The sequence below is a fragment of the Anguilla rostrata genome, chromosome 12 (assembly GCF_018555375.3).
Source record: "Anguilla rostrata isolate EN2019 chromosome 12, ASM1855537v3, whole genome shotgun sequence".
Taxonomy (NCBI): domain Eukaryota; kingdom Metazoa; phylum Chordata; class Actinopteri; order Anguilliformes; family Anguillidae; genus Anguilla; species Anguilla rostrata.
This window is the reverse complement of record NC_057944.1, coordinates 31,297,375-31,323,035: the sequence shown is the minus strand read 5'-3', so window position 1 is coordinate 31,323,035 and position 25,661 is coordinate 31,297,375. Positions and strand designations below refer to the sequence as shown.

General features: G+C 45.4%; 1 protein-coding gene across 2 annotated transcripts in view; it reads left to right on the top strand.

The window, feature by feature from the left end:
• LOC135235915 (mastermind-like protein 2) overlaps positions 1–25,661 on the top strand; it is a 64,355-nt gene that overhangs the window by 22,358 nt on the left and 16,336 nt on the right. For both annotated transcript variants that reach the window (XM_064301947.1, XM_064301945.1), the window contains one exon: positions 24,230–25,516. In XM_064301947.1, coding sequence (XP_064158017.1) covers positions 24,338–25,516 — 1,179 coding nt within the window. In that variant the 5' untranslated portion in view covers positions 24,230–24,337. The remainder of the gene's footprint in view (positions 1–24,229; positions 25,517–25,661) is intronic.

Genomic DNA, 25,661 nt, shown 5'->3' with positions numbered 1-25,661 from the left:
CCAATGAGTTTTACTGTTTTTTTTTAATTTATTTTATATAACCTCGGTCAGCTAGTTCACAGGTAAGAGGTGTACTGTTACTTTTCTTTTTCCTGCCTGTGCTGCAGGCCAAATTCTTTGGTGTAGCGTTTCACTATAGCAAGGCCATTCAACTGGTGACCTGTGTGGCCCACCATAGACACACTCCTGGCCCTTTGACAACTGAGAAGAAATTATCTGTACCTGCACAGTGTCTGTGTGATTCCCGCTACTAGTGCAACACACCTGCCAGTAGCGACAGACCTCTAAGTAATAGCTATGCATATTATAACACAGCAATCTTGTTTATACGCATTTGCAGTAGATCTCATTTAAACTTTGGTGTTGTCTTATGAAGAGTTATGTGGAAAATATTTGATCTGTGTGTTCCATCTTTAAAAAAGAGCTAGCTCCCAGGAAGTACTCTGTTCTACGAAACTCTAGGACTCAACAGTGCACTATTGGCTCTATGATCTATGGTACTGCTGTCGACCAATCAAATCAAGCCCTCAGTCAAGCTCACATTTGATTGGCCTGTGAGCCTTCCAGAGTTGAGAGTGTAGGCAGAGTTTAGGTAGAGGTTATGCCTGTTCCACGTGTATGTGAGCATACCACACTCCCATATTTTTCGGATTCAGATTAAATGTTTTACGTGTAAACATTTTTTTTACGGCAGGATATTTCATTGAAGCAATTCTGTTTAAGTGCTTTGCTCAAGGACACAGCAGCGGCAGCATCGCAGCTGGGGTTCAATCCCACAACCTTTGAGCTGCAAACCCAGATCCCCAACCAGTAATCTACACTTCCACCCTTTTGTTTATATTGGAAGCTTTGCTCACTAAGTGCGTTTTTTGGTGAAAGATTTAGCCCTGTCAGGAACTGCCCACATTGTCTTTTTAATACAGGCTGGAACACGAGAAGGCATATTGATGTAACATCTGAGACCAAGGGTAACCGTAGTTCACTTCCTTCTTTGGTCCATTTAATAAGCAGCTGTCACGAGAGCTTTATAGATGGCTTTTGTTTCCTAATTAAAATATTTCGCATGAAATTTCTCATTTTGTTCAACCGTGAGTAACAGGCTAAATATTGGAGGGAGTGTTTCGAACCTGTTCGTGGATACCCGTGCCACAGCACTTAGGGACAGGCTGTATTGAATATGCATTTTTACCTCCTTTTGAAGTACAAGAAAATTCCTAGATGCACCACAGGAATTTATTAATGGGATGTTGGCCGTTCCAGATTCAGCTGTGCTTGAAATGGAGCTATCAAAGGAGCCGTCTCTTCAGGGTTGACTCCAGTTAATGGCTCTTGTTAATAGAGTGCAGTTGCTAACTCGTTCGGGGACATCTGGAAGCTTTTTGCAGAAAGGATGAGGATGTGATGCTCTGGTTGTGCACTGGGACAGTGGTGAGCCGGAATACTCAAACTCCAGTTCCTGCTGCCCTTTCCTGCGTGTGTGTGTGTGCGCGTGTGTGCTGTGTGTGTGTCTGCGTGTGTGTGTGTATGTGCATGCATGTGCGTTTGTGTCTGTGCGTGCATGTGCAATTGTATGTTCTCCCATTACTCTTTGGCCTTCTGAGGCCCAGAAATTTCATTGAGCAAAGTTACATGTTCTGAGCACAAGGAAAAGATTCAAATCAAGTAATTGCTTTGTTAGCGGCATTACACTGTTGTGTTCTAGAGAAACTAACTAATGTTCTCCCCATCCGGCAGTAGCTCTGGCTAAGAGCGTCTGCTAAGTTATTGTAATGTAATTACCACTTAATAAGTGAAATGTAATGTCTGCCTGCCTTCCAATAAACTGACCCTCTTGTCTGACAAATATCCTTTCATAATGTAATCTGTGCATTGAAGGGCGCCACCAGGGATTTTTGGCCCCATGAAAAGATGTCACATTGGGCCCCACCACCCCTGAAAATCCTTCTATGTTCTAATATTTTTTGAGGGCCCCTGTCAGTCAGGGCCCTTGGACTCATTCCAATATGGCGCCCCTGTGTCCATCTGTGGCAGTGAAGTAAATTGGCAATTGTTGACGTTTCCAGTGCCAGGTTTTGTGCTCTCACTCCTAACTGTAATTTCGGGTCAAATACATTAACCCTGGGAAAATGTCATTCCAATGACATTTCCCATAAAAATAGCTTTTTCCCCTATTCCAGTTTATGGATCCAAAACCACCAGTCTGGGAAATTATTTCTGCTTGGTGTGAACTAAACAGTCACGCTCCATTGACAGACCATGGCTTACCTAGTAATGCATGACTTACAAGTGGAATGTTTGCACTATGAGGTAGATTCTGTAGAGTAATTAATTCAGCAAAGTTTTTTGTGCTTTTGTTATTACTTGTGTATCTCACTTCACAGTGATTTGTTTATACGTGCATTTTCCATATGACATGAAATTACTATTATCAACCTATAGGAGCTGTCTAGCTCAATATGTGGTTAAGACTGAACAGGTAGTCGACTTTTTGTTTGTCCCAAGATGGAAGAAAGAGAATAGATATCCCTAAAAACACCGACCTGTTGCCTTTTACCAAAATGGCAAGTACCTTGTACAGCATCGGTGCATACAGGCCATTCATGAATATTAGTGTGCATGCAGTCTTATGTTAGACTCAAATGTCCTGGCTAAACTAGCAAATAGCCCCAGTTCAGTAGTAGATTAGTCCACAGAAAAAGCTTTCCTATAAGGAAACAAGGACTGTCATTCTTTTTGCTTTTCAAGAAATTCCATATCAGATTACATTTAAATTATTGGGCTTATTAAATGGTTTAGAGTAAATAGAAGATGGCGTAAAACCCAGAAACCAATTTGACCCTCCTTAGCCACCCCTAATTTCAAGAATCGCAATCAAAGGATTCAATGTAAACGGAGACCGTTTCTCTGTTGAAGCCTGACGGTGTGATTTTTTCCCCAAGGTGAAAGCACACGAGATTCAAGTACACAAAAGTCTTTCCAAAGTTGTTCAGCCTGTGGACCGGCAACTCTAAAAGTCTCAAAATCTCAATAATTGTAATTGCTGGGGACTGGTCACCATGTTGCTGGGGACTGGTGGCCATGTTGCTGGGGACTGGTGGCCATGTTGCTGGGGACTGGTGGCCATGTTGCTGGGGACTGGTGGCCATGTTGCTGGGGACTGGTCACCATGTTGCTGGGGACTGGTGGCCATGTTGCTAGGGACCAGCGCCGGTCTACGGACCGGTGTTTGGGAACCATGGGCCTCGGACGTTGGCTTTTGTGTGTTTCCAGTGGTCAGGTTTCAAGATGCCTATGTGGTGCATCTCTATCCAGACCCTAGTCCACAGTTATTTAAACCTGAGTAGTGTGGGAGGGGGGGTGGGGGGGATGCTTTTTAAGTGGGAGAGATCCAACATGGGGCCCATTACACACGACGTGTGGGGCCCCCGGCCCACCCAAGAGGAGGTCATGGGCTTGCAGAATTATCTCCCCTGATCCTCCCGGAGTAGTGGTTTAATAGTGGTTAACCCGCTACGCAGAATCCTAGAGCCGGCATCAGTTTTGTATTGTTGCTGTTAACGCCATGCTCCGTTTGTACTGCAAGTGATACCGGCTCTCTTTCTCTCTTTCATTCTCTCGCTTTCTCTCTCATTCTATCTTGTACTTTATCTCTCTCTTGTTCTCCCTCTCTCAACCTCTCTCTTGTTCTCTCTGTCTCTCTCTGTTACACTCTCCCTATCTCTCACTCTCTTGTTATCCCTCTCTCTCCCTCCCTCTCTCTCTCTCTCTCTCTCTGTCTCAAACTCAAAGATCAGTGTGATTGTTTGGGCATTGGTAATGGAGGAGGGGTCTTACCCATGGGGTTCAGGGGAAATCTTACTCCCATTATGGGAAGTTTTACTGGACAGTAACAAAGTGCTTTTTAAAATAGTTTCTTATTGTTATTATATAAGTATAGCATGCTGTCTTTCAGGACATCAGAGGTTTACTGTCTTTTTGAAAAAATCAGTCTTAGGAGTGCTTTTCAAGATTTACGAGTAAAGCATTTTGAACCATTTTGATATTTTGACCTCTTTTTTATGCCCAAATCTTTTCTTTTCTTTAGGTAGTATATCTAGGCTGATTTATTAGTATATCTGGGCCATTTTTTCTTCCAATAGAAAAGACAGCCATTCCTCCAGACTCCTGAGGGGAAAAAAGCTTGTGGTTGGATCACATGATCCATTCTTTAGAGGCATACTCTTTCACTGGCCGCTGCTCCTATAGAGAGGGAGAGAGAGAAAGAGGGCGAGTGTGTGTATGAAACAGAGAGACAGAGAGACAGAGAGAGAGACACAGACAGACAGAGAGAGACAGAGAAACAGAGACAGACAGACAGACAGAGAGAGACACAGAGGGACAGAGACAGAGAGAGAACGCATTCATGCAGAGCCGCAAGTGAGCACTTGCACACGCAGCCAGCATGCACAGGCAGGCTGCTTAAGTTCTCCGTGACTGCGAACACACTCTGTTACCCCCACTAGTACCACCCTGCCCCGCCATGGGAACCCATCTTAGGTGTGGCACCAGCCGACACGCCCGCGGGGCTGACATTGCACCCGGTCTGGCGGGGAGGTCTGCCATGGGAAGGGCCTGCTGAACATGACGCCACACATTTTTCAATAATGCGGCATCGAGTACTCGTCCCCAGGGCTAATTCAGTCACTCTGCCTCTTCTTTGAAATATTCGGCCAAACGCGGTCTATTCTCTTGTTCGCTCGAGCCTTCTTGTCCTTGGGCCTTTGAGAGTGTAACCGGTGACACTCCGAACGACTCCCTTTTGAAACAGCAAAGCAGTTTCTTCCCGTCTGATTTTATTTTATTTGATTTTATTTTATTTTACTTTTTGTCTGCGGAAAATCACAGGATAGTGAACGCTAGGGGTTTAGGAAGGAATATTGCCCAGTTCTTATTCAGGTTTGTCTATAGCCAGAAAGAGTGAGTGATCAGAAGTGTTTTCAGAGAGTGCTGCTGGGAATGACCTACAGCCGTAATTTTAATTGTGAGAACAGGGTGGGAGTTTGAGCACTATTATAAGATGTTTGTGCCATTCACTGTGCCTTCCCACAAGTGTGGTAAACTCTTATTGCCAGCACTCTAATTATTAGAAAGCCTTATCCTTCATATTTCTAGAAATGTCTGTTGTATTTATACAGAGGGGGGATTTTGCTCATCAGCTAAATTGAGTCAGCACGTAATGAAACTGTTTCCAATTGCTTTAATTTGCAAAAGTAACCAGCTGTCACTTTTCTCCTGTGTGCTGTCTGTAGGGTTTTGGAGATTCTATTTGACTGTAGATGAAGGCTTGTAATGGTGTATTCATAAACACAGACTAGCATTAGGCTAACGGTGAACTGGTGAACAAGCCAACGCCGAAACCGTCCGCTCTCCGTGCGCTGTAATGGATGGGATCACCACCACCCGGCAGGCGAGGAGCCCATATTGTGACAGCTCAAAGCGATAACGATCGGTTGCGATTGGCTGGATATGCGGGCAGTCACACCTGATCTTGATCGCTTAATCACGTTATCGTGTTCACCTTTGCTTTCGCATGTTCAGTGCGCTGAGTGACAGAACGCAACAAGTGTAGTAGAATCAGACCCGGCTGATGGGCTTTTTCGGATCATGCTATGATACCTATAAAACAAGAAAGCCTTTGTAAGGTGTGAAAGAGCTGCATTCTTTTGAAGAAACTCAATATTCTTTGCTGTATCATGTGTCTCTGTGATTCGGACTTGCTTTCTCACACTTGCATAGTGTAAGGTACAATGCCCTCAGCCCCTGACATTACATGTGTGTTTTTTTCTTCCTCCTTTGTGCAAAAAAAGGCTTTGCCTAAGTTTTCTTTTTCTTTTCTTTTTCTGAAGAAAAAATGAAAAAATGAAAAAGAAACGCTCCTACATTAATTTTGCATCAAGGGCGGACGAGGGCCTTGATTCATCCCCAGTGGGGAAGCGGTTTCCCGAGAACTCCGGTTCTGATTGGTTAAGGGCGAGCCAGGGCAGACATTGCCGATGTGGGAAACTTCGGGGGGAGGGAAGGAAGCCAGTTTAGCAGAACTGTAACAAGGCAGAGGAAACAAGATTTGGCCGCAGCAGGAGATTCACCTCCCAGAACTTCTGTTTGGCATGACTCACCCATGCTGCGCGCTACTTCCCCTGCCAGCGCTTGCGTGCACAGGTGTGTGTGTAAGTGTGTGTGTGTGTGTGTCTGAGAGAGAGAGAGAGAGAGATTCTTAGTGTCGGTGGCCGATCGACTGGGCTGAAGTTCACAAACGCGCCCTACTCACGTAGCAAGCAACTGAACATCGGCAGCTGCAGCTTCAGCTCGCGCTCGGTCTCACGCACCCTGCAGTCACGCATAATGGGGCGTCCGCCGTCCCACCAGAACAGTGCCCACGATCGGGTTTTTCGCTTTTCCCGTCTCGTAGTGGCCCGGAACCATATTGAGAAAACACACACTGGCGCTAGCATTAGCCGCGCCGTTAAACAGCCCTGTCTGCGGCGCCCCTCGGGAGATTAATTGGAGCCTGACCAGAATGGCTAATTATAGCCCGGGCGCTATTAGGAGCACTTTGCTCGAGAGGGCGAGAGGGCCGCGGTGCTCTGCCGCAGCCCCTTCAGATCGCGTGAGACGCCGCAGTCGAGCCTTCCGGACGCGCTGCTCGGCAGGACGAGAGGGGAAAAAAAAACTTCCCCTTCGGAACGGCCTCGTTTCAGCTGCCGTTCAGTAACGTAGCGTAGCCATTAGCCCGATCTTTTAAACTTTAAATTAGGTTGTGTGAAGAAGTGGTTCATAAAGCTGTGAGAACATTTTCTTGCTATTAAGTAGCACACTTCAGTGTATGTTTTTGAGACTAACTTGCTTTATGTTGGAGCTGTTTACATGTAGGATAATTCGTCTTGAGAGCCCGTTGCGTTGTTGTTACGTGAAATGCGTGCGCACACGCAAAATAAATTGTAATATCATAATCAAAAATCATAGTAAACGGCCAGATGAACTCACCAGGGTTTCGTTATCAAAATTTGATCGACGTCCAAAACAAACATAGGCTCTGGGTTTCATATTTCCCGGCCTGAGTTGAAAAGTTGCTTCTCACTCAGTTCTCATCTGTGAAATGAGGTCAAACTAATGCTGACGGTTGCAATCTACACCTTGTGTGGCGCGCTTTAGTGGGAAGGCTGGAGGTTGGGTACCATGGTAACTGCAGGGGATTTTTTAGTGTACTGGGCCTGTGCATGTAGCAGTATTTTACAAATACATTGTTGTTGTTTTTCTCTTTATTTTGGCAGTGTAACCAGGCCTAGATTATTAATTATTAATCCATTTTTGGAAACCTGAAATTGTGATCACCATTGTCCTAGTGTCTAGTAGCTAACATGTCACACACAGTCTGTCGCACAAGGTTGTAATTGGCTGGTTGAATTGGGTATGGAGTCCAGGGTTTGCATTTGGCCCTCTCTTCATTAAATGCACTTCTGTGAGTAGCTTTGGCTGGAAGCATGTGCCAAATGGCTGATTTGAATGGATCACTAGACAACTTAAGAGTAGACCTGCAAACCAGTCCTGCATCTATTGACTGCCCAAGACAAAGCGGTTTACTTGTGTAGGTTTGCATGTTACTTTGTTTAATCTTACACACTGACCAAATGTGGTATCTTTTGGCAAGAGTTGTTATGATGTATTCATTATTTTGTAATTTGTAAAAGTGTTTGTTTGTTGTTTACGTACAGTCTGTTTGCATTGCTGGATATTGTTACTGAAGCAATTCAGGTGAAGGGTTTTTTTTTTTGCTGAAGTGCACAACAGCTGTGCCCCACCTGAGGAGTCAAACCTGCAAGCTCTTACAAGCAAGTTACAAGCACAGTTCCCTAATCTTAGTGCTGCAGTCCATCCTGTGGGCTGGCAGGCAGGCGGGGGTGCTCTGTAGAGGGGTGGGTATGCGCACTGGAGCAGGAGCCTCCCTGCCGGACGCATCGGCGCGTTAATGTGACTTGGCTGTGGCGTGGCCGGCTCTGCATGCCGCAGGTGGACGAAACCCCGCCCCCACCCCCCTCATGCAGGAAACCGATTGGGCGGGCCGTGAGAGGGGAAAACAGGAAGGGCCAACTTCTTCCCTGCTCCCTTGCCCCTTCTTCCTGTGGCTGTGTGGCAGTGTCGAGGAGGGGGGCGGGGCCTCCTGTTTGATGTCGCCGGGGAGACCGTTGCTCACGGCTGCCGAGAAGCGGCCACGAATGGGTATTCAGGTCGGGAGGCCTACGTGCCCACACAGAACAGTGCTGCGCTTTCAGAAGGCTTTGGCTGCCCCAGACTCTCCCCCGTTGACGACTGACCACATTCACTCTCTTTGCTGATGTCATGAAGGCTAAAAGTGGACTCCTTCTGCTTACCCTCTCTGAGGTCTGTCTTCATCACATCACATTACGTGCATTTAGCCCACACTCTTACCCAGAGACAAGAATGCATGAATTTCGTTAAGATACACTAATCTCCATTATCATACGTTATGTTGGTTATATATGTAAGTGAATCAGTCAGAAGAGAGTCTGTGAATCTTTTAAATTTACAGAATTATAAGCTACGGCATGAAGTTTAGCGTCCATGAAAGAGGTACGACACTGACATGCAGATTGAAGATCACTCGAGAGCGATAAGTATGTGCAGTAACAGGAAGTGAGATGAACTGTACTTCAGCTTTCCTGGTTTGTATACAAAGAGATGCCCTGCTGTGATGTGGTACAGTTACATAAGGATCGCTTTTGAGAGAGTGAGGGAGGAAAAAAAAAAAAAACCATGCAAACTGTATCGACCCCCCTCAGGCAGATTGAAAAGCTTCAGATACAGGTTGGAGAGGGCACGATTGGAGCTGGGAACATCTTGAACTAGCCAGCAGGTGCCCGTGTGTTGTGCTTCATTGAACCCTTCAGTGAAAATTCGAAAGAGCACATCCAAGCACCGTGGGCCTGTGAGTTCTCTGTGTACCCCGGATTTCAAACCAGCTCTCTCTTGATTAGGCTCGAGTAAGTGTCCTTATTGTACAATTCTGGATGTGACGTAACGGAATAAAAAAAACATAACATTTTGACAGTCCTTGGCCATCTTTGACATCGCATTCTTGTTTCAGTATCCTAAGAATGTTTGCACGTAACTTTCATTCTCTCAAGCATGCTGACCATCGTCTTAAATCTTAACAAATATCTGCAGTTAGTTATTTGTTTGAGTTTGTGGCTTGGCTGCTAGAAATGAGTTTGCTCTGACAGAAGGACAGGGGTAAACAAGTCTCTGTAAGCTATTTCTTTTTATCTGCATCCCTGAAACAAATTGGTAACAGAGGGAGGTATTCCACTTTATTGAGAGTAATTATTTGTTCATTAGGGCCTAGAACAATTATCCAGACAGCAAATTAAGTTTTATTGAGATATCTGCCGTCATCTGTGCCTAGGGACAAACTTGAATTTGTCTTTCCTAATAACTTTATATTAAGTAAGACGCACCTTACAACCATACATTACATTTCTTTCACAAATTATTTAGAGTATTAATGTAGTAATTTAATGTAGTGATAACAACAAAGTAGTAGTTGATTAGCATCTTAATCACAGCTTACTGAAAAGCTCAGCTGGAAATAATGTCAGTATACAATCGATCAATTGGTCTTTTGTTTTAATACCACCATTTACCATTTACAACAGGGTTGTCAAACAGAATGGTGTTGCTTGTCTTATCTACAATCAGCCGAAACGCACCTCCTTATCTCCTTTTACAAGCTACAAGCTAGTGGTGGCCCGAATAAAACTGAAATAGTCCCGGCCTGGTGCAGTAAGAGGAACATAACCCTTTTACCTGTAAGCTACGATAAAAACGTACACCTCTGCAATCTATTACCAATCCATACAGCCTTGGATTCCATTACCAATCCATACATCCCTGCGATCTGTTATCAGTCCATACAGCCCTATAATCTATTATCAATCCATACATTTGTGCGATCTATTATCAAGCATTGCCTTCTTGCCAGGATTCTCTGCTTCACATCCAGCGTTTACCATACCAAAGGGGCCTTGCTCTCTCCTCTTTGCTGGCCCCCAGATGGCGAAATCAGTGTCCAACTAACAGGTCACATTTGATTGGTGCTCACAGACATCAGGTTTCCTTGTCCCAAGGTGTGGCAGTGCAGAGATCTGAAAAACACGTGGATCTGGCACAGACCCCCATGAGTATAGTACCCCCTGGTGGTCGCGGCAAGGTCCTGTTTTCAATGTTCCCAGTGCTTCTTTCCAGAAAGCGGTTTGATTTACACTTGATGATTTACACTTTCACCTCTCACCTGTGAAAACAGCCTATGAGCACACAACAATCTCATGTTATATCTCATTCTCTCACTTATTCTTTCTCTCACTTTAAATCTCATTCTCCCCCCCTCTCTCTCTCTCACACACACACACACACACACGCTCACACAATACAGCGGAGAGTGCAGCTTTAGGTGCTCTGTGTGGTGGAAAGGCCAATTCATGTGCGGCCCTCCCTCCCGTAGATCTGGACTGCGGGGAGAAAACGAGGGTCTAATTTGAGTTTTAGCGCTAAATGGGGTCTTTTCAGCTGTAAAACATGGAGGCTAACCCTGTCTGAGCATGACACAGGAGCCCAGCCACATTCGCTGCGAGCAGTGGGAGGTCTTTCACAGACCCCCGCCTCTTAATCCTGCTTTCTTACATGAGCTCGCCGGGAGAAGGGCCGGCCTTGTCTTAGAAACCGGCAGCCGCTTCCGCTAGAAACAATGAAATTAAATACCGAGTCAGGGTGTGAAACCAGGAAGTGCTGGCCCGAGCGGAGGAACACTACTCTTTTTGTCTTGACTGTACAAAAGCGAACATCATAGGGCTTTTGTTCCCTGGCAAATATCTTTGCTTGGGCCCAAATTCACACTGTTTTTGTCACAAGCAATTTAAGAAAATGTTCTGTTTGACTCTCGGATACTGGAGTTGGCCTGAATGAAGCGTGTCCCTGCACATGAGCTGTGCTGTTCTCTATTTGTTGTATCTTGATCATGAAAGTGCTGAGTTGGTGTTCATGGTTTCCTTCTCTTCTGGCTTCCATCTGTACTTCCTGTCTGTTCTCTGTCAAACTTTTAAAGTACATGGGTGGAAGGGAGAGAAAATGTGAACCCTTCAAGCCTCATTTTGTTGGGGGGGGGGAGAACAAATACATGTCTCTGTGTGTGTGTGTGTGTGTGTGTGTCCGTCCGTACGGTCCTTGAGATTTCGACCCAGGGTCACCAGATGAATGGAATCTTCCGTCAGTGACATTAATCAATCGATTAGCTCTCGAGCGGTGCTGCTGGCCTTGAGGTGCAGTGTTCGGTGTCCTTGCTCTCAGGGGTCTTCCTCTGCCAGCGCGAGTCAGGCTCGGGGTGGGGGGGGGGTGGTGGGCGGCGGTGTCAGGAGTCCCGCGGAGCCGGGCAGCGGCGGTGATGAAATGCGATGGCTTGTCAGTGACGCAATCGTACCGGACACATTCGGCGCATGCCCCCGATGACCCCGCCACAACCTCCTGCACTGTGACTCGTTTTGCCAAGTCAGGGTTTGCTCTCATCGAGTAAACAACAGGGCTATGGATTCCGCCCTGGACATCGCCACACAGTCATGATCATCACACCGCAATAAACAACCTTACTCCTGCAGCTGGCTGCTTTGTGTTCAGGGTGGACACTTTGAGGCAGTGCTGCAGCTGGCTGCTTTGTGTTCAGATGGGACACTGAGGCAGCGCTGCAGCTGGTCTGTCAGAACCTGCGGTGTCCTGAGTCCCAGTTGCACAGTACTACCCCAGTTCCCAAGACATGCAGCTACATACTGTTTTTCTGTTCATTGTCTTTCGTTTCATGAAAAGCGTTTCATATAAAAATGAACATCGCCATCTTCATCATTCTCTACAAGATCAACATCATCCTCATGAACATCATCATCATCATCTTCATCACCATCATCATCATTATCATCATCATCAGGCACATGCAGGGTTCTCACACTCCTTTGATGAAGCTGCGTTGTTGAAACCTTGTTAAGTCAGGATTTCATTTACATTCACCCCGATGTGGAACACCTCAGAATATTAACATGTGGCATTCCTCACACTGCCATCTGTATTCTTCTGCTCCCGTCCCAATGACAAATAACAGGATGTGCCCTTAGCAGTGAGGAGCCTGTTCTCGTGTTCCTGTTCCCCGTGTTCTTCCCTCGTTTCACTTGCTGCCAGCCATGAAATGGCGTATAAGTGATGAAACGGAGGGGAATGTTTAACCCCCCATAGAACAGGGTAGGTTGTGCTCGGAATGATAAAGGACCCAGGATTACAGCCATTCGCAATTTTATATATATATATATATATATATATATATTTTTTTTTTTTTTTTGCTTAACACGCTGATTTTATTTTATTTTTTGTTTTAATTAAAATGGCCGCCCCAGGGATTTCTGGCAGCTTCTATGACTCACAGCGGGATGCATCGCAGCAGGATGACTCACAGCGGGGTGTTATGCAGCAGCATGGCTCCTTGCATTGGAGCACTGGCACCATGAAGTATAGGCCATTAGCTCGACAAAGCTAACGTATGACAGAGAAATTGTTTGTTTCTCAATGAGGAAATTCAGTCCCCCCCCACCCCCCCACCCCCATTCTCAGATCTGGCTTCATGACTCAGACACACGTCGGTGCTGCTGTGTACCTCCCCGCCCGGGGGAAGCGAGCACAGGGTAGACGGTGAGAACAGTCGCGCTGAACGAACGGCAAACACTGTGGAAAAACGGTGAGACTACAGAGAGGGAAGAGTACAGAGAGAGCTGGGAGACGGACGTTTGCTGTTGGGTCCTGAGGCGAGTTTAACGAAAATCAAACGAGGGGAAAAACAACTGCGGGAAGAGTACGAAGAGGGCTGGGGGAAGAGTACAGAGAGGGCTGGGGGAAAGACGTTCACTGAGGGGTCCAGAGAGAGAGTTCCCAGGGTTCCTGAAACACCCCCCACCCCCACCCCCACCCCCACCCCCGTCAGACTCTGCTAAACCCTCTCCAGCAGATCGATTAAGCGGATTTGCGCTGGGTTTTGGGTTCGTAGCGTGACGGATGGCAACTCTAGTACAAGCAGATTTAACAGCAAAAGCAAAATGTTGCTGACCGAACAAATTGCGTTTCCCCGGTCGGTTATGGCAGTCTCAAAGAGAAATATGCTTCTGGTGACTCCGGCACATTAACGGCCAGCGAAGAACGGGAGGTGTACAGCGCACTTTATACCTTCCCCCTCCCTGTCCCAGTACGTTAGGGCCATAACGTGGAGCCGAGCTTAAACTCAATATCCGTTATCTCACCAGGATCACCAAACGCCATGTTACACAGTGCAAATGTCCTCTACCTCATGCTAAGCACTCCAACGTCATGCACAGGTAGAATTTTTCTGACTCAAAAAAAGCCACTGCTATTATGTTCTATTTCACACACTGCTAAAGACCTGAGGCTGCTGAGTGGGTCATCCGGTTAAGACACCGTTTCGGTGCCTGGATACGACCATCCAGTGTTCCGGTATGAAAGCTGGACCGCGCTGACTGCTCTGGCGGTACCGTCCCGAATCGACGGAGAAGCTTACTGCAGTAAGACGGGCCCAGAAATGCAGTTAGGAAAATTGGAGAAAAAAAAAGAACTGGATTGAAAAATACGGTTAAGAAAAATAGAGAATAGGAGTTAAAAAGGAATATTTCCGAAGAGAACAGACGAGGGGCGAACAGGCAAGTATGATCTGCCTGACCCCCCCCCCCCCCCGCCCCGAGCAAGACTCTCGGGAGCCATTTAAGGGCTTTCTGGGTCCAGATGGCAGAATTCGGGGCCGGCGCAGAGACAGTCCAGTTCGCTCTGATCTCTTCTCCAGATGTCTGCCCTCCCTAAAAAAAAAAATTTAAAAAAAAGGCTACATGCTGAATACACCCAACATCCTGCCAAGCGCTCACTTGTCTTTTTAACAAAAAAACAGAAAAAAAAAAGTTTTATGATCTTTGTTTCCTGTGATCGGCCTTCTGCGTTATTGCTTGTAGTTGTGTTCTCGTTCACGGGAGAACGAGGGTCTCGGGTTTCTTAAATCTATGGACGAGGTCATCGGAACCTGTGGAAAACCTTCCTCCTTTTGGGAGCTCTTGTTCCACGTTAATGAGCACACGGCCCGTGTCTACTGTGTTGCAACCATGGCAGTGTTCATAACCTGTCAAACCAAAGGGATGCAGACAATCAAAAGTTAAGTGCTATTTCAGTAAAGCAGTGCTACAAACACGTTTGCGTTGAAAGGATAGCTTTAATTAAATTGTGTACTGCTCCGTTTTTCTTTTTTTTTAAATGACACGTACATACACGCACAAACACACTCAGACGTGTGCTTTATGATTTATTTGATCCTGGCCGGGGAGCTTTTCTAAGTGGCTCCGTAACAAATCACATGGACATCGATATCTTTGTACTGGTGCGGATATGAGATCAGTGGGAGAAGGCTCTTTATTTACTGGAAGATCTCTGAATTTGGCAGATCCTGGGGCAGACGCTGCCAGAAAGCATGGAGCAGCACAGTCATACATTTCCCCAGGACAAACAGTTCTGCATGTTGGACATGAGCAGATTTTCTCTCCTTAATCTTCATCTTCATTTATCTATGAAATGATTATCATTATTTTTATTGCTGTCGTTATTGTTATTAACAACAGCAGTTATTAATTATTAGTAGTATTATTGGTGCTGGTGGTGGTAGTAGTAATAGCAGCAACATTTATTGTTTATAGTAGTTTTATGACAGATCATTTTTAATGGCCCCTATGAGTTATTTATTGGTCTCTCAGACACGCATTGCCATACATTTTTTATGTAGATTTTATATATATGAAATGTATTGGAATCTGACCGTTAAGGCCTGAAATAAAGGTGTCTGTGCTGCTTGAGGGTGCAGAGTGAAGTGTAGTTTAAAGATGAAGTACAAAGCGTTCCATCTCAGCACTCTGCCTGGGAGATTTTCCAAATGTGTTTGCTGGCCCTCTTATTTTTAAAGCTGTTTTTGACGTCTTCTTGAACTCGGTACCCTCCCGCTTCACAGCAGGAAGTGAGACTGGGTCTCATTAACTGGTACGATTGCTAATTACTGAAACTCCTCTGACCTCCATTTCATTAAACTCTTGCGGGTAGTGCCCCTAGGGGGCGGGGAACTGCACATCCCGCCCAACAGCAGCTTGGCAGCGAGCATGCTCCCGGCCAATCAGAAAGCCAGTTTCTTGTTCTCTGACAGTTTCTGTAATGCTCACATGCCGGTATTTGTTCTCATTTTTTATCACAGAGGTTTCTAGACCTGTCACTTGCATTTTTTTGTTCCTCTTTTACCGGAATGATCTTTCCTAGAAGGAAAAAGAAAAGATGCGGACCGACTGGTCTTGCAGGGAAGGCCAGCTGAGGTTTCGAGCGTTGGCCCGCGCTCCTGGAGATGCGAAGTCTCAAGGCTAAACCTCTTCTTGATGGTGAAAAGGCCGAGGTCGGCGCTGCTTTAGACACGTCATCCCAGAGCTGCACAGTGCTCTCCCTGGGTTCTGATGCCGTGCCAGAATACACTTTTGCTAATGGAGTTAGGAAATGGCCTCAATGTATGCTGGGAGCCGCGCTGTCGTCAGGCCATATTTCATCCTGTCGATTAGGAGCATGTCCAAGTCCTCTTTAATCTCTGAAGCGTATGGCGGGATCGGCGTGGCTCCGCGGGAGAAGGGAGAGTGAGTGCGGGGGTGTGGGTGGGGCCTGGGAGATCAGGAACCGCTGATGGCGATGGTTTCTTCACAGTATCGGAGAGGTGGGATTATTGAAGCTGCTTTCTGGTTCCCCTCACTGAGAAACGCACAGCCATATAAATATTATGTCTCCCTAGGAACACAATAGCCATATTTATACCAGCATTTTTTTGTGTGTGTGTTCAGTTCCAAACGGAAGGTTTTTGAGTTCTCACAGGAGCACAACTCGAGTTGATCAGTGGCTCTGTGGAGTAGCCTATAAGGGAAGCTTATGTACAAGGCCCCCTTCTGCTGGGGTATACACACACACACACACACACACACATACACACACACACTCTCACACACATGCATACACACACACACACACACATAGTCACTCTCTCTCTCTCACACACACACACACATACACACTCACTCTCTCTCTCTCACACACACACAAACACACACACAGAAACAAAAACAGATCCAGGGCTGTGACAAATCACTGCAGGGTAGACAGATGCTACCACGAGGCCAATTACCATATCTCCCCTCTGTTCACCCCGAGCCATTTCTGTAGCGTTTAACATCAGCGCGCTGCTCCGCTCGCTACCGGCAGCGGGTCGCGGACGGCGACTGTTGCTCCCGGGAACAGACAGCCCCGCACGGTCGCTGCTGAGGGCAAGGCCGCTGACCCCCCTGACTAAGGCCGCAAAGGCGAAAGTGAGGCGATCGCGAGCGGACGAGTCCACCACAGAAAAGCGCATCGCGGTATTGCGGTATCGGGGTGAAGTTCGCTGCTGACTGCGGTAAACGGTACCGGTTCACCTGCCTCACGCGTTAGCGTGAACATATCGCTCTTTTGGCAGCTAGTCCTCTAAACAAGTGCTAAAGTGAGCTTTGCGATGTGAAGCTGGGGCCAAGAAAGACCCGTTGTTGTCTCTGACAAAGGAAAAAAAAAAACATTTATTTTAATACATCATTATAAATATATTTCATATACTTGGATGTCTAAGTCCCTGGGTAGCTGGGTGAGTCATCAGTCTATAATATTTACTGTACACTTGAGTATCTGTCGAAACAGTTGTTGTTCTTAGACATATTACAAGTGGAAATATCGCCCCCACAGTGCTGGTACACTGACTTTATGCTGATGCCAAAACATATGAGGAGAAATGCATTTAAAATTTATATATGTTTGTATTAGTTTCTCAGTATAAATATTTTAATGTATACTGCTGGAGATTCATTTTCAAATGCCTATTCTAAAATGAGAAGATTAGAACAAGAATTATGTTTAATATATTTTTCACTTAATGGCAAACTCAACTTATCACAAGAAAATACAAAATTTGCATTGGTACTATATATAACGTATGTATGTATGTATTTTCTGAGTAATCAATATTTGTATAACTTTAAAAATCTTAGGGTGACTTAAGGGTGAACCCACTTAATGAGTAAATGCAGCTTTTGTAGTGCATTCCATATTTTCAGATGTGGAATTATCTCCCATACAAAAAAGAAATACAGGTATATGCGAGAACTACAGCATGTACACTGTAACAAGGGCAGTTAATTTGAGTCATGTTGTCATCCTTTGGAAGCGTTACAACAAGCGTGTAACGCAGTTGCGACGCGACAGTTTTGGGAACGGGTGTTCTAAAGGACCGCCCAGGTTTGATTTTGAAAAGAGAGATGGGGGAGGGGGCGGGGGGTCTTGGGGCGGAAGCCCCTTGCGTCACTTCTAGGATCCTTATTCGTCGGTGTCACGCTGAAAGTGACGCAGAGCTTCTGAGCTCATTAAATGTTAATCAGAAAATCTATTTTCAGATGAGTTCTGGATCGGCCCTGAGGATTTGCTGGAAATGGGGTCCGTACGGACTGCTGGTATTCAGCGCTGCCAGGATACACATTTTACAGTTTATGGTCCACAATGGCTCCAAGCTTTTCATTGTGCTACTATAACAACAACAACAACAACAACAACAATAATAATAATAATAATAATAATAATAATAATAATAATAATAATAAAATGTATGTGTGAAATTATTATTATTATTATTATTATTATTTTTTTTTTTTTTATTATTATTTTTATTATTGCAGCATTTATTGATAGCTTTATTTTTTGCTGATGTACTGCGGACTGTCCTGTTGCAATTGAAAGAAAACTCCTTAATAAGTGGGTAAAGTGCTACACGAAGCCCAAAGGAAACCATGCCAAAGTCGCATGGTTCTTCTCCCATCAACTCAAACCTTCAAAAAGTTCAACCTTTTTTTGCCCACCTCAAGTAATGACACGTATATGTATAAGGTGCCCGTTTGAATATTACGCACACATGTCATTGCTTGTTTGTGGTAGCCAAAAAGCTTGAACTTAAAAAAAAAAAAAAAAAACTGTCAATGTCTTTTGATAATCCTCTTGGAATTTATAGCCACTTGATTCCAGAGGAAATATAAATTATGGAGAATAACATTGTGGTGTCTGTGTGTCTTTTGGTACCCAGCCTCCTAAATGTATTAAAAACTACAGTATGTCCTGAATATGCAAACCAGTATCATCCCTTGTTGTTGTTGTTGTTGTTGTATTCTATGGCAGAAGAGAGGGGGAAAAGCAGCGTGTAAACCAGCGAGGGGCTGATGTAAACAATGAGAGCTGGTGGCCTCGTTAGCATGCACGCAGCCCTGCGCTACACCCTCCGCACGGCCGTCCCTGTTGTCAAAACTCCTGTGACATCGCCGGCGTGGCAGTCCCCCGTCCCGACAGGGTCGTTAAAAATGCAAGCGCTCAAACTGAGTTTTTTTTTTTTTTTTTTTTTTTAAAGAATAGCAGCCGGTGCTTTGATGCGGCTTACGCGGCCCTTTTGATGTGAGACGACGGAACGAGACGATGTGCGCAGTGTTCCGAACACGCTGGCCTCGCCGCTAATAAGCTGGGCCCCTAGGCTGCTCTGAACAGGGATGCCACTTGTTTTCAGCCCTCTGCCTCTTCAATATGCAATGCGGCTTGGAATCGCTTCGCAAAGAATAGTCTTGTTTTTGTTTTTGTTTTTTTTTGTCTGCTAACTTGGCACGGGTTTGGTTGGAAAGCTGATCGGGTGTCTCGCGTTACTACGCGGCAACCGAACAATTACTCGGCTCTGTGGCAATCCCCAACAGCTGCTGTGCTGCTGCGGTGCAGTGGCTAAAAGAACTGGACTGAACCGAAGCGGAGGCTGCAGGTTTGATTCCCGCGCGGGGCACAGCCCTTGCACCCTTGAGCTGGGTGCTTAACCTGTGCAAATACCCAGCTGCGTAAAGGCATAGCGTGTAAAAGCAATACGAGATGTACAAATCACTCTGGATAAGCGTGTCTGCCGGGGAAATAAATTATTTATCCGGCCTCTTCACTGAACTGGAACGGTTTCAAAACAAATAAAGGGTTTCATAAAGTAATTCACTTTCCAAACAATACTTTGCAATCCAAAGTGTTTGGTATAAAATATTTTTTAAAAGACAACAAAATGGAGAAATAAAATAGAGGTTAAAATTGCAACAACATTAAAAAAAAACAATGTTAGTTATAATATTCAGTAAGTCTATAGCCACGACTTCTGCGGTACAGATATACTGTATAGCATATTAAACAATACTTGTCCTTCCAAAATTAATGTTACATCTCTCTGAAGGGTTTCTTTTCTTATGATAACATAAATTGGTCATTAACACTTAATCTAAAAATGATACAATGGAAGTTACAAGAAAAAAGAGGAACAAAAACATTAAACAATAAAAACAGGCTGTGGGCCTTGTGTTAGCACTGAACACCACAACATGGGCAAGTCAACACATTGTGGTCTTTGGGCTAGAACAAAATCAAACAATTAGCAAAAGAGGTCAAAGATGACTATTCGCTGGAAATCAGATTTATCTTTCGGATTCATCAACCAAAAATGTGAATATTCAAATAAGATCCCAATTACTGCTTATTTTGTTGTTGGCTAAGATCAACAAATTGAGTTTTTTTAAAGTTGATAAATGAATAAAACTACGATAATATAAAGTAATGTAAAAAGTAACGATTCTCGTAAATAAAGGATTTGAATTCTTAGAATGGATGTGTTACCTCTGACATTCTGCTGTATAACATTTTGGCAGCTTCTCATCACAGATGGTTGTGATGTGGAGCATTTACGACAGACTCAAGAGTGAGTTCCCGTGCATTTTGCAAAACTGTCCGTTAAGTTGTATTCCAGCGAAATGCACAAGCAAATGTAATGGCCTTTTTTTTCGTGCAAGCTGTTCAGCGTGATTCATATTTTCACCATTTGTGTCTGTTTGCTCTTGGGGATTCAGTTTCTTTTTGGCAGGATCCTGGGCTTGTAAAAGACCCAGAATTGGCCTGGGAAAGTGGTTTTTGAAGCCTCAAACCAATCAGAAACCTTTTTTGCTCACTGCTCAACAAGTCAGGGTCCAGACCTGATCACGCCCCCTGCAGTATCTGAGCCTGACTCCTTCCTTCTAGAGTGTCTTGGGCAAGATTTTGCTGCCAAGGATTTTGGGCCCCGTGTACAGATATCACATTGATCCACACCACCCCAGGCCCATCCCTGTACTATTTCTGCGCAATTTTTGAGGGACCATTGGAATCACCCTAACCCAAATAAACCGACTACAGTAAGACTTACACTAATAAGGAGTTATGAGCTTATAGAGTATTTAGTGAATTTAAGGCATTCAAGTGAAAGAACACCAGTTAAAAAGAGGAATCGCCCACCTCCCATTCGCATGCTGTATACCATTTGCATTCATGTAAAAAACAGGAACTGACTACAGTAAGACAAAAATAATTTTGAAATATCAAGTGCTTGTGTCTGTTCCTTTTCTCTTTTCCTTTTTTTTAAAGATGGTAATTCTTCTGCAGTAAGGCGTATCCTGTATTTATGTGTTAAGATTTCATTATGCTGTAGGTTTATTAATATCTTTAAATCTGAAGTTTGCTATTCTACCTATTGATTTCCTACTGAGCGCATAAGAACCCCACTTCACAAAAACTGTCATTAACTCAATGAGTCACTGGACTGATTGAAAGGTAATTATTGCATTGTGTGGGCATGTGCTTTACACTTACTGTAGTTTCACAAGGAATGTTAAAGAGGGGGTGTCAAGAGTTGGGAAGAAATCAGTGGAACAGAAAATACCCCCTCCCCACTCCCAACCACATCCCCCCCAAACACCCCAGTCTTACCAGCCCTTGTTGAGGGGGAGTTGGGAAGAAATCAGTGGGACAGAAAATACGCCTTCCCCACTCCCAACCACATCCCCCCCAAACACCCCAGTCTTACCAGCCCTCCACTGAAAGTCCCATAGAGATGAACACAAGAGAATGGAGGTCGTTTGAAACTCACAAATGCTCTTGACTCAACAAAAGTGTGTACACATTTAAGCATCTGAATCATTCATTGATTGGAATAACAGAGATATTATTTATACATTGAGTTCCCCGGTAGTGCTGAGCCATGGCCCTTTTTAAAAACTAAATAAATTGCGACTCTTTTTTGTTCAATGGTCAATTTTTCCTCAGGGATAAAAAAGAGCTAAATAAGGTCTGTTTGTGTTTGCAGTTTCCTGGTTTCATCCTTCGGTTGGGCTATATGATTTATGTCCCCAGCAGGCATCCTTATTTAGTCTCAGTGTCCTCACAATAATGTTAGTGGAAGGTTTTGTCTGTGTTATAACATTGCCACTACTGTACATGGCAGCGACATTGCGAGAGCGTTTTGTGTTCGCTGACTCTGAGGTTCATGTGTTTGAGGGGGAGGGGTGGGGGGTCAGGGGGGGGCCGGTTTCTGCTACAGCCAGGATCGACGGTGAGGTGTGCCACTGCTGTTGTGCCCGTGAGCGAGGCGCTTAATCCCTGCAGCCTCAGTAAACACCCGGCCGTATAAATGGATAAAGAGCCGCGTCAGTCCCCCGGGAGAGGCATGTCCTCCGATGCAGAAGAACAGTCATTGGAGGGGCGGTGCGCTCCTGGACAACGCAGCCGCGCTTCTGCGCAGCTCTTGTGTTGACACTTGTGTTAAATTACAGACGGTGGATCTAACTCCGCGCAGCGTGCGCGCGTCAAGATCCGTGGGAGGAGAACGCAGACCGACATACATTTCCATAATTTTAAGGGGAAAAGGTTGAGTTTGCTGACAAATATTTCTGTTTCATGTAGCATTATAATTTTGAGTGTCTGTCGATATTGAACGTACTTGAAATTTGGTGGGGGTTTTTAAAAAAAAAAAATGTTTGTCAGTTAAAAACCTTCGTTTGTCAGAGTAATGCCGTGATACTCTTCACTCTGCCCCTCCAGTGCTGGCTGTCTGGAAACCCGCCTAACAGGCAGACGTTTGAGTGTGGGAACGTGGTGGTTTTAGAATCGTTACGCTTCCGTGGTTTGATGGGCCCTATTTTCTTTCTCACTGCTTGGTGTGATCCGTGATTCCCTGCGTGGTGGTTATTAACATGAAACAAGACAATTGAGAACAAAGGGAATTAAGATCTCACAAGGTTGATAAAGAGAACCTTGAACAAAGAGAGCTCTATCCTTCCAGATACACAATAAGGAAATATAATTAATGCAAATGTTCTAGATAATGGGGTTCTTTGTTGATTGCCTGGAAGTGTTTCAGCCTAATCTGGATCTAATTCATAAATGTGTCTCACACGGAAACATAAGTTATTTAATCACAAATGAATTTGACAACTATGAAAAGTGCTTTTACTGTATCAAATGGCAAATTATTATTAATTCAGTGCAGGTGATTGGCTCAGTAATTGCGGCAATCTTGCTCATGATGATAATCTTTCTTATCAGAGTTTTTGGGTTTAGTTATTGAACTATAGGAGTAATTTATCTATTTAAATATTTCTATGAGTGATTGAATCACACTATGCCTACCAATGCAGGGTACATTTCTATAGTACAGTATATTGTGTTGTAATTTGTCATTTCTGCTTGTTTGTCTAAACAAATACCAGGGGAAAAAACAGGGATTCCTGTGCTATGAATATGACCAGTAGTCGAGCATCATAAGACAATGCATCCACGAAGAACCTTTGAGTAAAACCTTTTATATTTATGTATTTGTTAATTCATACATTTAATTCATTTTATTTTATTTACTTTATTTCACTTACAGAAAATGCTTTGATTTTTTGGCAAGGTATCATACAAATAAAGTGTGATACGTATTCTGAAGCATGTAATATGGTCTGAGAGTTGGTTATGTAAAAGGCTGTAACCAAAATAAATGATAGATACTAATACATAAAGATAACACATGCATTATGAGGAATGGGGTTTTTATAAACATACCAATACTTTAAATAATTGTTTTATTTAACATGGAAGTGTTATTTATACAAGAACATTTTAGAGATGGCACTCTTGTACCAATATTCTCTTCAGTTTATGTTGTTTTATTTTTTCTACAAAAAAGGGGTTCTTGGAAAACTTCTGTGTCTGTGTATCTACAATGAGTTACAGTGTCAGTATTTTCAGACTGAAGGACTTCACATCCATAACACCCTTCTTTAAATCAATTTCTTTGTTATGTTATGTTATCTTTTTTAATTGCAAAAACATATCTGCATGTTGATTCATGTGGACATTAAGTTATTTCATAGATATATTTGAAAATTTTAAATCTTAGTTAAATAAATTTACCATGTAGTCTCCCATTTCCTAATAAACCTGCTTGGGTAGAGGCAGAGGCCCGTGGGGTGTTCCAGTCCAAGCTTCACGCAGTGCTGGGTACTCCAGCACTGTAGTCCCGGGCTGCCTGGCTCTGTTCCTGGACACCTACCCTCCTGTAGGCTTTCACTCCAACCCTAACAAAGCGCACCTCATTAAACAGCTAGAGCAGGGCTGCCCAAACCTGTTCCTGGAGATCTACAGTCCTGTTTTCACTCCAGCCCCAACAAAGCACACTGCATTCAACAGCTAGAGATCTCATTGAGCAGCTAATTAATAGAATTGGATGTGCCAAATTAGGGTTCAGATAACAACCTACAGGATGGTCGATCTCCTGGAAGAGGGTTGAGCAGCCCTGTTGTAGTCTTTGCACCAGTGATCCTCAAATCTGGCCCTCGAGGCCAGTAGTTTTCATTCTTCCCCTCTAATCATGACTGATTTAAACCTGGGGCACCAGTTGAGTTAAATCTCTGGCCAATCAGAGGCATTAATTGTGTAATTACAGAAAACCAGCAGCACTGCTGGCCTTGAGGACCAGACTCGAGTATCCCTGCTCTAGACTTCAGCCAAGTGTTGAGCATAGATGGTCTGAATGGCCTCCTTTTCTCATTATGGACTTCAATGCTTGTGTTGTTTGGTTTGTATGATTGGCAGGCTTGTTTAGGTCCTTGTTGCCCTTGTGCTAAAAGAGGATTTGTGTTTTCCACAGCTCCAGGGATCGTTGAGGAGGAAGATTGAGGGGCAACCGCAAGGATACACCCCCAAACAGAATGGCCTCTCCACCAGCCCCTTTGGCTCGGACTTCAAGCGACTGCGCATGGAGGGCGGCGTTTCGGGACATGGCGGCTGTGCGTTCAGTAACGGTCAACCCCACCAGGCCCTGCAGAGCGCCATGGCGACGGGCCACGCCCTGCAGGTGAAGGAGGGCAACCTGATGGCCCACTCGACGCAGGGCGACCGCTTCGCCCAGACACTGAGGGAGATGAAGAAGGAGCCGGGGGAAGTTCTGCACTCCTGCGGCCGCCTGTCGTCCACTGGAGCCGGAGCCTCGGTCTTCGACTTCAAAGACGAGGGTGGAGGCCAGCTCGACCCCGAGCTGCAGGACCTGTTCGACGAGCTCACCAAGTCGGTGCCCTCGCTGGACGACCTGGAGTTCGACAAGATCCTGAAGCAGGAAGACAACGATGCCTTCCACCTGGAGCTGGGACGTCCCGCCTCGGCCGGAGGGGGGAAACCGGGCTGCCCTCAGCTGCACAAAGTCGTGAAGTCCGAGTACTCCCCTCCAGGGTTCTGCCAAACCTCCGGGACTTTACAGCAGCTCCGGCCCGCATCCGCTGGCCCCGCCTTCTCATTGGCCAATGCGTCCCCCGTCAGCGGAGCTCCTAAAACCACCTCGGGAGGGGCCTCCAGATCCCTGGCCTCTTGGCAGGAGGTGTCCCACGCAGAGCAGCTGAAGCAAATGGCAGCCAATCAGCTGCCTGCAGCCCTAATGCACCACCCGCACCACCACCAGCAGAGCCAAGCCAGGACCGCGGCCAACTGGTCACCCGCCATGGCCGCCGCTCACCCCTCTCCCGGCTCTTTCGGCCAGGAGAAGGTCCCGAGCCCCGTCTCTATCCACCCCTCCCTAAACAGCCAGGCTAAAGGAATGAACCACTGCCTCTTTAAGCCCAACGGGCACGGGCCCGCCCGCGTGGACATGAGCGGCCTCAGCAAGCCCATGCTGCATTTCAGCCCCAAGGCCCATTCAGCCGGGGGCCCGCAGGTCGCCCGCGCAGCCGGGCCCCAGGGCAAGCAGCAGCCGCCACCGCCACCGCCATCGCAGCAGCAGCAGCCCGGCCAAGGCCAGAACCAGCATCGCACGTCCCCAAACTTCCCCAACCCCATGCTTCCGGTCCCCACGTCCCCATGCCTGCAGCCCAAGTCCCAGCCTCTGAAGATGCCGCCAAACTCACACGGACCAGGTCTCCATTTCACGCTGGCTCAGCAAAGACAGGTAATACGGCCTGGCCTGCGTGGCTCGAAGTGAGAACAGGGCTCAGTAATGGATAGAGAGTTGAGCTTATATATTATGGAATGAAGCATCGTGTGTTCATTTTACATACTTTCGGTAAGAACTAGCATTGATTCCTTCATCGTAG